The sequence below is a fragment of the Muntiacus reevesi genome, chromosome 21 (assembly GCF_963930625.1).
Source record: "Muntiacus reevesi chromosome 21, mMunRee1.1, whole genome shotgun sequence".
Taxonomy (NCBI): Eukaryota; Metazoa; Chordata; class Mammalia; order Artiodactyla; family Cervidae; genus Muntiacus; species Muntiacus reevesi.
In genome coordinates, this window is record NC_089269.1 from 2,934,913 (window position 1) to 2,948,211 (window position 13,299).

The window sequence follows — 13,299 nt, forward strand, 5'->3', positions numbered from 1 at the left end:
GGGGCGTCCTATCAGGAAAGTTTGGGCAGTGTTAGTGAGGACTCTATGGAACTTGAGATAGAGGAGACGTTTTCTCTTTTGGCCTTTAATGAAATTTTGTAGTCACAGTTTCTTATTTTCCTGAAAAAGGCCTTAGTGATGCACATGATGCATGAAGCATTGTTCATTCTCACAGACAAAGGCCAGGGACACGGAATGACTTTCCCAAGCTTTCTCGCTGTTTGTGTGAAAGCCACCGTGCCTTTAACGGGAGCAGCAGCTCTTTCTCTAAAGACGGAGAGGACATTGGAATATCCTCAAAAAGAGGACTGCGGGCTTGGATTTGGTTTGTCTTCTTAGTTATTGGAACTTCATATCTGTCAACTATTTATTGAGTATTTGCTGTGATAGAATTGCATTAGGCAGTGTGACCTATCACTGTTACCCATCACTGTTACCCTTGTGAAGCCTCTGGATAATAGGATAATAAATACCAACTCAGCTCTCATTAATGGCATTATGTTCTCTCCTAACCAAATGTACTTTTCTAGGATGTATTACAGAAAGCTCTGGAAGATGTTAAAGCAAAGCAAAAGACTCTTCAAGAGAAGCAGAGGTAAGACAGGAGATCTTCTGTCTGTTGGAACCCTCTGCGCTATGTTAAAATAAACTCTGATTTCACTGTAGACAGATTTGGTGACTATTATGACAGTTTCTCTTCCTTAGCCTGTGACATTTTATGATATTCATCATTTTATGATGAAGAAGTGAAGGGGGGTCACCTGGCAACTTCACTTCTCTATGTCCTTTGCTATTTGAAATCTGAGTGGTTAGTCCCAGTTTCTTCCATCTTCCAGTACTGCTTCCAGTTTAAGATGGATGATATTTCAGGTAAAAGTGTCAACTTACATACAGTTAAAAATAGTGAGCCTGTATTACAAAGCCATTGTTTACATTGGTAAGGTTGACTTGCTGTCCAGCTCAGGTGTTAAACAAGTTAAACTGAAAATAATAGCTATTGTACAAGTTAAGCCAGATTTTGAAGACTGTGGTAACTTTTAGAAACAAATTTTTAGGGAGGTGTTACTGGTTTTCAGCATTTTTTGGTATGTGTGAACTGTGACGTGCTATATAACCGTGTGTGTGTGAGTTGCTCAGCTGTGTCTGACTCTTTGCGACCCCATGGACTGTAGCCCACCAGGCTCCTCTGTCCATGGAATTATCTAGGCAAGAATACTGGAGTGGGTTGCCATTTCCTTCTCCAGGGGATCTTCCTAACCCAGGGATTGAACCCAGGTCTCCTGCATTGCAGGCAGATTCTTCACTGACTGACCACCAAGGAAGCCCACTATATAACCATAACTTTCCTCACAACTTAAATTTGAACTGTTAATTATGCATGTATCAAAATAAATAATGAATAACTGCCATAGGATTCTTTACTGAAAAGCAAGGGCCACTTTAAAGTCTTCAGAAATAAAGAGCTGGTTGATGACATTTTTGTTATTACAATGATAGACATAAAAGGTGAGCAACCTATATTTTATAATAATGCTAGTTGGGGTGAACTTGTTTTTATAGCAAAATGCTTTTTTTTTAATTTGAAGACAATCAGTATGACATCTTGCAGAGTGATTATGTCATACCCTCTAATGTTCTGTTTTGAAGTTCCTTACAAAATCAGTATTCTTTTTGGTTAAGGAGCAGGAATCTAATTATAGAGTAGACATTTTTGAGAAAACGTTTGATTCATATATATTTAACCCTACATGTTTGTGCATTTAAAAATACATAATATATTAATTCATGTCAGTAGCTCCCTCAGAGAGTCTAATGTACTCTGTCATTACATCCATATAGAAGGATGGCTTTATTATTGTCCTTTAATGATAGATACAGTTAATCAGTCCAGTGAGTATATTATATTAGTTGTAATAGCCCAGGATCATGAATTTGAAAAGAAAGAAGCTGTTTCTGTGGAATGATAAGAGCTGCAGGATGAGTGGAGGGAAAGAACGACATTGGATGCCACTCTTGGTGGAAAAGGAGAAAGACATTTGCCAGGCACTGGAAGTCTTCCAGATTCATGCTGAGTGTCATCTCTTTTAATCCTCATGGCATCCAAGTGGCTAGACGGATACAATTCCCATTTTTCAGACGAGACGAAGTGTTGAAGTGGCTCATCCATAGTCATATGGTTACTTCAAAGATGAGCTTGTACTTGAAGTCACGCCCCTCTTTCTGGTCCTTACATGAAATGCTTTTCAGCCTCCTGCTCCTGTGACTGTGTCTTGCGTATTCTGCTGTCTCTTAATTTCTGCTTTTATACTTTTAATGCAATGTCACATAAAACATAGTACAGCAGACAGAGTCAGAAAAACAGAAGCTGTTGTCCTTGTAAACTTGCTTCATTAACTTTGATTCACTTTTGAATTTGAAAAAAGAAAACTGTAGAATATCTTTTGGCACATTCCAATCTGTGTAGGTCAGAAAGCAACAGTTAGAACTGGACCTGGACCAACAGACTGGTTCCAAATAGGAAAAGGAGTACGTCAAGGCTGTATACTGTCACCCTGCTTATTTAACTTATATGCAGAGTACATCATGAGAAACGCTAGGCTGGATGAAGCACAAGCTGGAATCAAGATTGCCAGGAGAAACATCAATAACCTCAAATATACAGATGATACCACCCTTATGGCAGAAAGTGAAGAGGAACTAAAGAGCCTCTTGTGAAAGTGAAAGAGGAGAGTGAAAAAGTTGGCTTAAAGCTCAACATTCAGAAAACTAAGATCATGGCATCCGGTCCCATCACTTCATGGCAAATAGATGGGGAAACAGTGACTGACTTTATTTTGGGGGGCTTCAAAATCACTGCAGATGGTGATTGCAGCCATGAAATTAAAAGACGCTTACTCCTTGGAAGGAAAGTTATGACCAACCTAAAACAGCATATTAAAAAGCAGAGACATTACTTTGCCAACAACGGTCCATCTAGTCAAGGCTATGGTTTTTCCAGTGGTCATGTATGGATGTGAGAGTTGGACTGTGAAGAAAGCTGAACGCTGAAGAATTGATGCTTTTGAACTGTGGTGTTGGAAAAGACTCCTTAGAGTCCCTTGAACTGCAAGGAGATCCAACCAGTCCATCCTAAAGGAGATCAGTCCTGGGTGTTCATTGGAAGGACTGATGCTGAAGCTGAAACTCCAGTACTTTGGCCACCTCATGCGAAGAGCTGACTCATTGGAAAAGACCCTGATGCTGGGAAAGATTGAAGGCAGGGGGAGAAGGGGACGACAGAGGATGAGATGGGTGGATGGCATCACCGACTCGATGGACATGAGTTTGAGTAAACTCTGGGAGTTGGTGATGGACAGCGAGGCCTGGCGTGCTGTGGTTCATGGGGTCACAAAGAGTCGGACACCACTGAGGGACTGAACTGAACTGAATTGAATCTGTGTAGAATATTGGGAGGTTTGAGAACATGCTGAAAGTTACAAATCACATTCAGTGTTAGAAATACCTACATTTTCACATAGATACATCGTTTTTTCAAAAATGCTACAATGTACATATTAGACCAGTTAATGTTTCACAGTTCCACTGCACTTTCTAGTTCTTATAAATTTAAATTGGCAAACTCCCAGGTGGGATGCATGAGACAAGCGCTCGGGCCTGGTGCACTGGGAAGACCCAGAGGAATCAGGTGGAGAGGGAGGTGGGAGGGGGGATCGGGATGGGGAATACGTGTAACTCCATGGCTGATTCATGTCAATGTATGACAAAACCCACTGCAATATTGTGAAGTAATTAGCCTCCAACTAATAAAAATAAATTAAAAATAAATAAATAAATAAATTGGCAGACTCATTTGTGAATCAAGGAATGCTTATGTTTGACTGGTATGGTTATTGCCAATCTTGCTTATGCAAAATACTTGGCTGTAGAGAGATACTTGAATGTGCCAACTAGGTTTTGCAAAATACCTGGATATTATATACATATATATATATAGTTCCTTTGATATTTATTTTCTGAGTTATTTAATTATTATTAGTTTGTAAAATGTCTATTTTTACTTAATGTTTTTTTTTAACTTTCTAAATGTGATGCTAGGGAATTGAGAAAAGCAAGGACACTCACCCTGTTCTTTGGTGTGAACATAGAAAACCGAAGTCAAGCTGGGATGTTCATTTACAGTAATAACCGCTTGATCAAAATGCATGAGAAAGTGGGCCCACAGTTGAAACTGAAATCCTTGTAAGTATGTTTTTGTTTTCAGAGGCACAGGCAGGATGAGGGAAGATGTGGTAGGATCCTGTCTGTGGAGTTAGATGAGTAATTAATCATAATGGGAGCAGGTGTCATGTCCCCCATCCACCCTTCCCATCGCTGTGCAGGTATTCATCTGCCTAATTTATAATATCAGTAGGATTGCATGCCTGCTCTAAGGAAAAAGCACGCTTCTGGAAATTTTACCATTTCTTGTGCCATCTACTCGGGTGAAGTTGCTGATATTTCTCCAACTAAAAAATAATGCAAGCAGAGTAAAGAAATTGTAGAAAAGAAAAATCCATAGTCTTGTAACACAGCCCTTCCAACATTTTGTGTAGCCCCAGCATGCATGAGTTCCTGCCAGTTACCTGCATGAGCGTATATTCTTAGCACTCGCCAGCCTGCCTGGATCCAGAGGAATCCATTCTGGTGCTTTCGCCGTGGTCGGTCTGAAGCTCCACAAGCTGCTGTCGTGAATTACGCAGAGCCCTGAAGAGAGACTGTAGAAAATTACAGAATCAGACAGGATAACCGTGAGCAGTAGGGTGGCTCCGGGGAGCATTTCTTCATCTTGTCCCCTCACTCTCAAGGAGATCATGATTCACTCATTCGTTTATTCAGCAAGCGCTGGTGTTACAGGACCGTGTGCCAGGCCCTGTGCTGAACTCTGCAGGCAGAATGGTGAAGGCCTCCTACGTCTTGCTAAGGAACCTATAGTCCAGTGAGAAGGACAAGTGTATTAATACGTATTTTTTATTTTATTTGGAAACAGTAAGAATGATATTTTAAAATACAAATTAGGTTACTCTCTTGCTTTAAATCCCAGTGCATGTAGAATAGCACTGGTTTTCATATTCTGCCAGTGATCTGGCTGCTGCCTGGCTCTGGGACACCCGCTCCAATACCCACCCTCCGACAGCATTCCTTGCACACCGGCAGGCATCTTCTTTCTCAGACATCCTAAACTCGTTTCTGCCTTTGGGCCTTGCTGTTTGCTGTTCCCTCTGCATTGAACTTGTCCCCAGATCTTCTTACTGACGGTCCTAGCATGTCGCTCAGGCATCAGCTCTGAAGTCTGCTCCACAGGAAGGTCTTTTTGGACTAATTAAAATTAGCCTCTGACATCTCTCCTTCCACCTTATCTCTCTTCACATATTATGGCACCTGCTGTATTTTGCTTACACTGCTTACACCATCTGAAATTATCTTGTCACCCATAATGGCTTTCAGCCTTTAATAGAAGAGAAGCCTCATAAACAGGGACCTTATCTTCCTTATTCGTAATGTATTTCTGGTTTCTGGAATGGGACCAGGTGCTGAGCATGAATAAATTGATAAATGAACAAACACATATCTGTTATAGGCAAGGACCAGGTGCAAAAAGAGCCTCTTAGAAGGGGCAATAAACCAAACCTGGGAAAGTTAAGTTAGGTCTCCTGCAAGAAATGATGCCCAAATTTAGGCTTCCAGAGTGACTAGTTGAAGGAAGGGTGGGGTGGAAAGGGAAAGTGATGGAAAACAAGATGGAAAGCCTCAATTTGGGAAGGCATGGCTTGTAGGCCAGTTGCAGGCAGCAGGCCCTGGGAGCCCCTGAAGAGCCCAATTTCTGGACGCCTTTTTCCCACACAGGTTACAGCACTCAGAAGAGCCCAGCCACATCCGTCATAAGCTTCTGAAATGTGAAAAAAAAATCAAGTTTATCCATCAGGCTATTCCCTTCTAAGATAGTACAGCCTATATATCCCCTTAATAGATTTCACTGAGCACCCATGGACCTCTGCAATGATGAGGAGAAATCCAACCTGACGGGTGAAACAAGGATGGAAAAAAGCGACTGTCTGGCCTGTATCGTTAAGAGGACTGTGTCAGTTTATCTCTGCAAGGGATTGTTAGGGGTGTTTACTGCTTCAAGGCCTCATTTTCCTACTCACCCTGACTTCCCCTGTCAGATTATAGGTTTAGAAAAGGAGTCATACTAATTCAGTAATGACATTTTGTATTATGGGACCACACACAACTGGAATGACCATACACTTACGTTAAAAAGTACAGTTATAACTTGTTAACTTGGACGTGCTTTGGACTGAATGACTGAATTTAGTTTTTTAATTGATTCTGAAAGATGAATACTAGCCTTTTCTGTTTTCTTAGCTCAATTTCACATGATTTATACATGTATTTATTCTTCCAGACTTGGTGCAGGTGTGGTTGGAATTGTTAATATACCCTTGGAGATCATGGAACCATCCCATAATAAGCAGGAATTTCTCAATGTCCATGAGTATCATCATCTTCTAAAAGTTATGGGGCAATACTTGGTCCAGTACTGTAAGGACACCGGGATCAGTGAGTATTCAGTCGCCATGATAAGAGATGCTTAATGGGGCTTAAATTGATGGTGTCTGTAAGCTGGAATGATTGTACTGATTCAGATAAACAGTAACGCAAAAGCCGGAGAGAGAGCACCTGAATTAATAAAGCAAAGGGGAAATAGGAAAGAAGTTAGTCTCAGAATCTTCTCTAGAATATTACGTGAAAAATAAAGCAGCAGATTAAAAATTATAAGAGGAGGGCGATCAGAGAGCAGTATGCAGTGGCAGGTGATCATGTAGGAAGGGGGCAGAAGTTTGCTGGAAATAAGCTGAGAACCACCCAAAGGACACTCTAGGACTCTACTGTATAGGACTGCAGAGTCCCACGCAGACCTGAGCAGCTCCTGTTGTTGTTATTCAGTAGCTAGGTCGTGTCCAACTCTTTGCATCTCCATGAGCTCCAAGGCTTCCCTGTCCTTCACTGTCTCCTGGGGTTTGCTCAAACTCATATCCACTGAGTCAGTAATGCCATCCAACCATCTCATCCCGCTTCTCCTCTTCCCTTCAGCCTTTCTGTAGAGTAATCATTGTTGACCTTGAATAATTGCAGATATGTCAAACCTTGTTTTGTATATCTGACAAGTCTTGAATATGTTAATTATAGAAAGATATAAAAGAAAAATCACTACATACACTTGGAAATGTAAAAAGATAAGCTGAACTTATCTAGAAAATCTGATTTATTCAGATAACCTCACTACTAGAGACGCCTGACAATAAAGTGGTATGATGATGATGAGGGATTCAGTCGCTAAGCCATGTCTGACTCTTGCAAACACGTGGACTGTAGCCTGCCGGGCTCCTCTGTCCTTGGAATTCTCCAGGCAAGAATTCTGGAGTGGCTTGCCATTTCCTTCTCCAGAGGATCTTCCCGACCCAGGAATCAAACCCAGGTCTCCTGCATTGCAGGCAGATTCTTTACCGGCTGAGCTATGAGGGAAGCCACATGAAGTGGTGTGCTGTGTGTTAATCAAGCTCCCTTTAAATTTTGCAGACATACTGCTGCTTTTATGGAGAGAGAGAGGCTACTGTGTATTTGTTCAGTGAATTACATGAAGTATGTATAATTCATGCATATCAAAAATTATGTCCTACCTTTGAGACAACTTAAAATCTTATTATTGTTTCACTTGAAGTTATAATTTTAGAGTATTTTTTCTCTTTTGTGCCCACTCTGCTCGGTCCTGAAATTGCCTCATACCAGTCAAACAGGAAAGAGTGAAAGAACTCAGGGGAAAAAAATATGAAAGTGGGAATGACATTGAGGGTGTTAATTTCCTGCCAGCGCTGGATTTTCCTGTCTTAGTCTAAAGCCTCAGAGTGTGGTCTGTGGACTAGCAGCATCGGCATCACCTGAGAGCTTGGTGTACATGCAGAATCTAAGGCCCCACCCAAGACCTACTGAATTAAAATCTGCATGTTAGCAAAGTCTTCAGGGGATGTGAACACACAATAAAGTTTGAGAAACACTTCTCTGAAGAGTACGTGCATGTTACTTATGCTTAGCAAAGGCATACTTTTTCACATGTATTGTTTTTTCTCAGAGACACGTTTGAAGTTATACTGAATGTAGGAAAAACTACGTTATTTGGCAGGGTGTGCTTGAAGCTTTATAAAAGATTGGAAGATACGGAGTGAGGTTGTATAAATCAGTGATCTACTCACTGGTTTTTAAATGCTAGCGTAACATGGTCCAAAAGAAATCATTAAGCATTTGAAAATTATGTAACTTCCTCCATCCTCATATTTTCTCTATAATCCCGTCTTTGTCTTGCTTATCCTTATCTTTGTTCCGTCGCTAAATTGTGTCTGACTCTATGGCCCTGTGAACTGCGGCACACCAGAGTTCCCTGTTCTTCACTAACTTCCAGGGTTTGCTCAAACTCATGTCCATTAAGTCGGTGATGCCATCCAGCCATCTCATCCTCTGTCGCCCGCTTCTCCTCCTGCCCTCGATCTTTCCCATCATCAGGGTCTTTTCCAGTGAGTCGGCTCTTTGCATCAGGTGGCCAAAGTATTGAAGCTTCAGCTTATCCTTAGAATAAAGAATTAGGTCCTCAGAAGGAATTGGGCATTCAGTTTAAAGATTATAGGAGTGATTCCAGTCCAGCCCAGGTTTGCTCACGAGAGTCACTCGAGCCCTGGTTGTGGGGACCCTCTCTGGAAGTTCATTTGTCTGGAGTGTGGGTGCCCTCCCAGCGTGGTATCATCAACCCCACAGAGTGTGACTGGCCAGGCTTCTCCCCTCTGTAACTTCCTATCCCTGCTTTATCTACCTAACCTTTTCAGTCTTCTCAGCAGAAGATGTAGTATGATTCAAAATAAGTAAGCTATATTTGTATGTTAAGGACTAATGGTTAAAACATGTTGATGTCCTACTTCCATAATTGTCCATGAGTGGAGTTAGGGCTAGAGGTTGCTCTCACAAGAGATGTCCCTCTAGAAAGAAAGCAGAGAGCGGAGAAGGGAGAGTGAGCACGTGTGTTTCCTCTCATATCTCACAACTTCATCCCCAGACGTCAGTGTCAGACTGAATCGAATAATCAAGGTCAGAATTGGTAGTCTCAGGAACTGTGTTGAGGAGATTGACCTTCAAGGTCTCTGCTTATTAATTCCCACAGGAAGAAGCAAAGTTATGTAATGCTTGACTAATCCTCTGAAAGTCAATATTACAGACACACGATTTTAATGAAAAGTATTTGGGTACATTTTTTACCTTATAAATAAAAGATGTAATTTTTGTATTTGCTGTAAATCTGATCTGTTTCTATGGAAAATTGGGCCCTTGTATTTAAAAATCCAATCAGCATAAAAGGAAATGGCGAGGTAATGATTTTGTGTCATTAGTCAGATCTGCATTTACTTTTGGCACAGCTGATGCTAAGAATCTCAGAAGTCTTTTTCTTATTTCTGTGTCTGTCCTGACATCACTGTCTGCTAGTGGGTTTGCTGAAACTTTAGGCATCCTTACAATAAGATGGAAATATTAATCATCAGCTTTTTGGAATGGAGAGAGAAGAAGGAAAAGATAGGGAGAAATAGCAAATGAAATTTGAATTTGAACAGAAGTAATTACATGGAAATATATCACTAAAATTTTTCAAAACAGATCAGAATGTAGCTAATCAGCTAAAATGAAATTTATGGTGTAGTAACCACAACCTTTACCAGCAGAGCTCAAATCACAGGGTCCAGGTTGGCAGTAAGGTTAAACGTGGTTTAATCCAGTCTCCCACCCCCGTGAATCCCCTTCACCTCACTCACCCCTGCCCCAGGCTCCGTGTGTGTGTCTGCTGGGTCATGTCAGTCACGTCCGCCTCTCTGCAGCCCCCTGAACCATCTATCACCCGCCAGGCCCCTCTGTCCATGGGATTTCCCAGGCAAGAATGCTGAACTGGGTTGCCATCTCCTCCTGACCCAGGGATCGGACGCACATCTCCTGCGTTGGCGGCAGGTGGTTAACCACTGAGCCACTTGGGAAGTCCCAGACAAGTGGAAGCCGTTTATGCCTAAACAGGGTAAAATTTTTCTCATGAAAGAAAAATTGCTACTTCTTGAAGCAGCCATGAATCTTTGCACAGCTGTATTAGAGAATACATTTTTATATTAATGTCAAACCTATTTCTCACGTGTTCTTTTATTCATTCATGGGTGCCAGGCACAGAATGTTACAGGACCGATAAATCAGACGTGGTCCACCCTCCCTGGGAATTTACAGTTTAGTGGGGCTAACACAGCGTGACAGTTAGACGTGGGGTTGGTGCCCAGGAGAGAGGAATGAGTGTCTAGGAGCCCGCAGTCAGGAGCTCGCGGTGTAGAAGCGAGGGAAGGCCTCCCTGAGGAAGAGATACTTCCTGAAGGGTGGGAAGGAGTTTGCAAGGCTAACGTCCTTCTTTCCCCTTGGGGCAGGAAAGATGGGCCTACAGCCTTTTCAGACGGCAGCCCTTCAGGTGTTTGAAGTCCTTTGTCTTTTCAGTCTTGTTTTACCCCAATACTTCCAGGTTCTGTGGTTACTCTTTCTTTGACAAGGCATTAAATATACTCACCATTTTAGCATTATTCTTTATAAAGTGTATCACCTAGAAACAGAAATTTCAGGTGAAATCTTGTGTAAAATGGACAATCATTTCTTTAAGTTGTAATTCTGTTGCTGTAGCCTAATCTATTCATTTCAGTAAGCACATTATTGACCCTCAGTGTCTTTATTAGCAATTAAAATCCTTAATGAAATGTTTAACGTGTGTGAAGTCATCTCTCTTTTATGTTTTTCCAGTGAGTGTTTTTGGATACTAGAGTAGAATCTTCATTTATTCCTATTAAGTGTTATCACTTTATTAGGCCTCAGTTTTTCATATGAAAAAAGTGGGAGCTTTTTTGGAATCTGACGTTGACTTTCACTCTGATGTGCTGTCTTTCCTGGTGTGTTAGGTTTGGCCAGTATTTTCTCTAAGAATTTTATTTAAAGCCTGTTGCACAGGATACAGAAAGCAAGTACTTGGCCTTCTGCTGATGACCTCCAGTGAGGTAGAAATGGGCCACTGGGTGAGGACAGGTAGCCACATTCTCAATTTCTCAGTCTTTATGATTTTGAAAGGAAGGGATGATATTTGTTAAATGAATAATCCTTTTAAAAACAGAAAATTCTTTATGCCTTAGCTTGGGCTGCTATAGCTAGATACCATAAACTGACCAGTTTATGAACACCATAAATTTAGTTTTCATAGATTTGGAGGTTGGAAGTCCAAGATCAGGGTACTGGCATGGTTGGGTTCTGGTGAGAGCCCTTCTTCTGGTTTGCAAACTGCTGACATCGTGTTGATTCCTCCTCTGGTGGAAACAGTGTGAGTAAGCTCTCTGGCCTCTTCTTATAAGGCCCTGATGCAATTCACAGTGGGTTTCCCTCATGATCTCATTGCCTCCCAAAGGCCCTACCTCTGAATACCATCACATTAGAAATCAGGTGTCAAATAGAAATTTAGGAGGTACACAAACTTTCAACCCATAACTGTCCAGTAGCTCGATAGAGTTAGCTGCCTTCAGCAAAATTTTGTTTCTCTTATGATCAATTTAAGTCTCTGAGATCACAGGAAAGTACTTTAAGAAGAGTGAAATGCAGCATTCTGCTAGGAACCCACACTGGGTGAGGAGGCCTGTGGGAGTACTGAAAGGTGAGACTGGGAGACAGGTTTATTTAAAGATGTCGGCGGAGAAGCAAGTCGTATATATGTATGTATATTTAGATTTAGTTACTTATGGCTCTTCCGGGTCTTTACTCCTGTGCAGACTTCCCTCTAGTTGCGGAGCAGGCCTCCTGTCTGGTTGCAGCATGCAGGCTCTCATTGCGATGGCTTCTCCCGTTGCAGAGCGCGGGCTCGCGGGCTCGCGGGCTCGGTGGGTTGCTGCGCCTGGGCTCGCTGGTTTTGGCCCCGGGCTCTCCAGCACAGGTTCAGTGGTTAGGGGGTCTGGGCCTAGCTGCTCCGTGGGTGTGAGATCTTCCCAGACCAGGGATCCAACCTGTGTCTCTTGCCTCGGCAGGCCGATTCTTCACCACGGCACCACCAGGGAAGCCCCAGCAAGTCATGTTTTTTTAAAATTCAGTTTTTGAAGTTATGAATTTTGTGTATTCTATTTTAAAAATATTATATCTTTTATTTAAAAACATTTTCATTCTGGTCTTAGGGGCTGAACTGTGTCTTCTCTGAATTCATATGTTTTAGTCTTAATTCCCAGATTCCCCAGAATGTGATTATGTTTGGAGACAGGATCTCTAAAGAGGTGGTTATGTTTAAATGAGGCCATTATGGTGAACCCGAACCTAATGTGACTGGTGTCCTTATAAGACGAGGAAATGTGGACTCACAAAGATACACCAGGGATGGGTGTGCCCAGAGAGCAGAGCACGGAGGACACAGGGCGAAGGTGGCCGTGTGCAAGCCGAGTAGAGAGGCCTCGGGAGAAGCCAAACCTGCCGACACCTTGATCTTGGACTTCCAGGCTCCAGAGCTGAGAGGAGATAAATTTGTGTTGTTTAAGCCACCCAGTGTGCGGGGTTTTGTTACAACAGCCCTAGTAAACTAATATATATGGTAAATTGCAAAATTAGACAGATTTAGAGGCAATATTATGAAATCATAAACCCAGCATCCAACCCTCACAATTATCAACTCCTAAACAAACTGGTTTTATTCATACTCCCACCTACGCCCCCACAATTGGAATGTGAAGGCACTTCCAGACACTTTATATCTGTGTATATTTTAGCATGTATTCTTAAAGAAAGAACTCTGTTTAAAAACATGACCACAATTCAAATATCACATCTAAAAATCATCAATACTTTAATATCATAAAAGAATCCTATCTCTTGTTTATATTTTGAATTTTCTGTTATATTTCATAGCCCCTCTACCCTATCCTCATATTTCTCTTTATTGCTCCCTCTCGCGCTCTCTTTTTTTTTAGGGCAATTTATTTGTAGGAAGAATTGGTTGTCTTACAGTTTTCACAGTTTAAAGTTTTCTGGCTGCATTATTGGGTGTAGTTTAACAGATTCTTCCATTCTGTTTATTTTATTTCTCTGTAGATTGGTAGAATCTATCAGCTTAACCAAATTCAGGTGTGTTCTTTTGTTGCTGTTTTATCAAGATGCTTCGTAGGTTGTAGAGTGTTCTAT

General features: G+C 41.6%; 1 protein-coding gene across 1 annotated transcript in view; it reads left to right on the forward strand.

Moving 5' to 3' along the window:
• Positions 1–13,299, forward strand: part of MORC1 (MORC family CW-type zinc finger 1) — a 151,773-nt gene that overhangs the window by 56,652 nt on the left and 81,822 nt on the right. Inside the window, exons 14-16 of the mRNA XM_065913846.1 lie at positions 531–595; positions 4,096–4,239; positions 6,446–6,600. Of these exons, the coding sequence (XP_065769918.1) occupies positions 531–595; positions 4,096–4,239; positions 6,446–6,600 (364 nt within the window). The remainder of the gene's footprint in view (positions 1–530; positions 596–4,095; positions 4,240–6,445; positions 6,601–13,299) is intronic.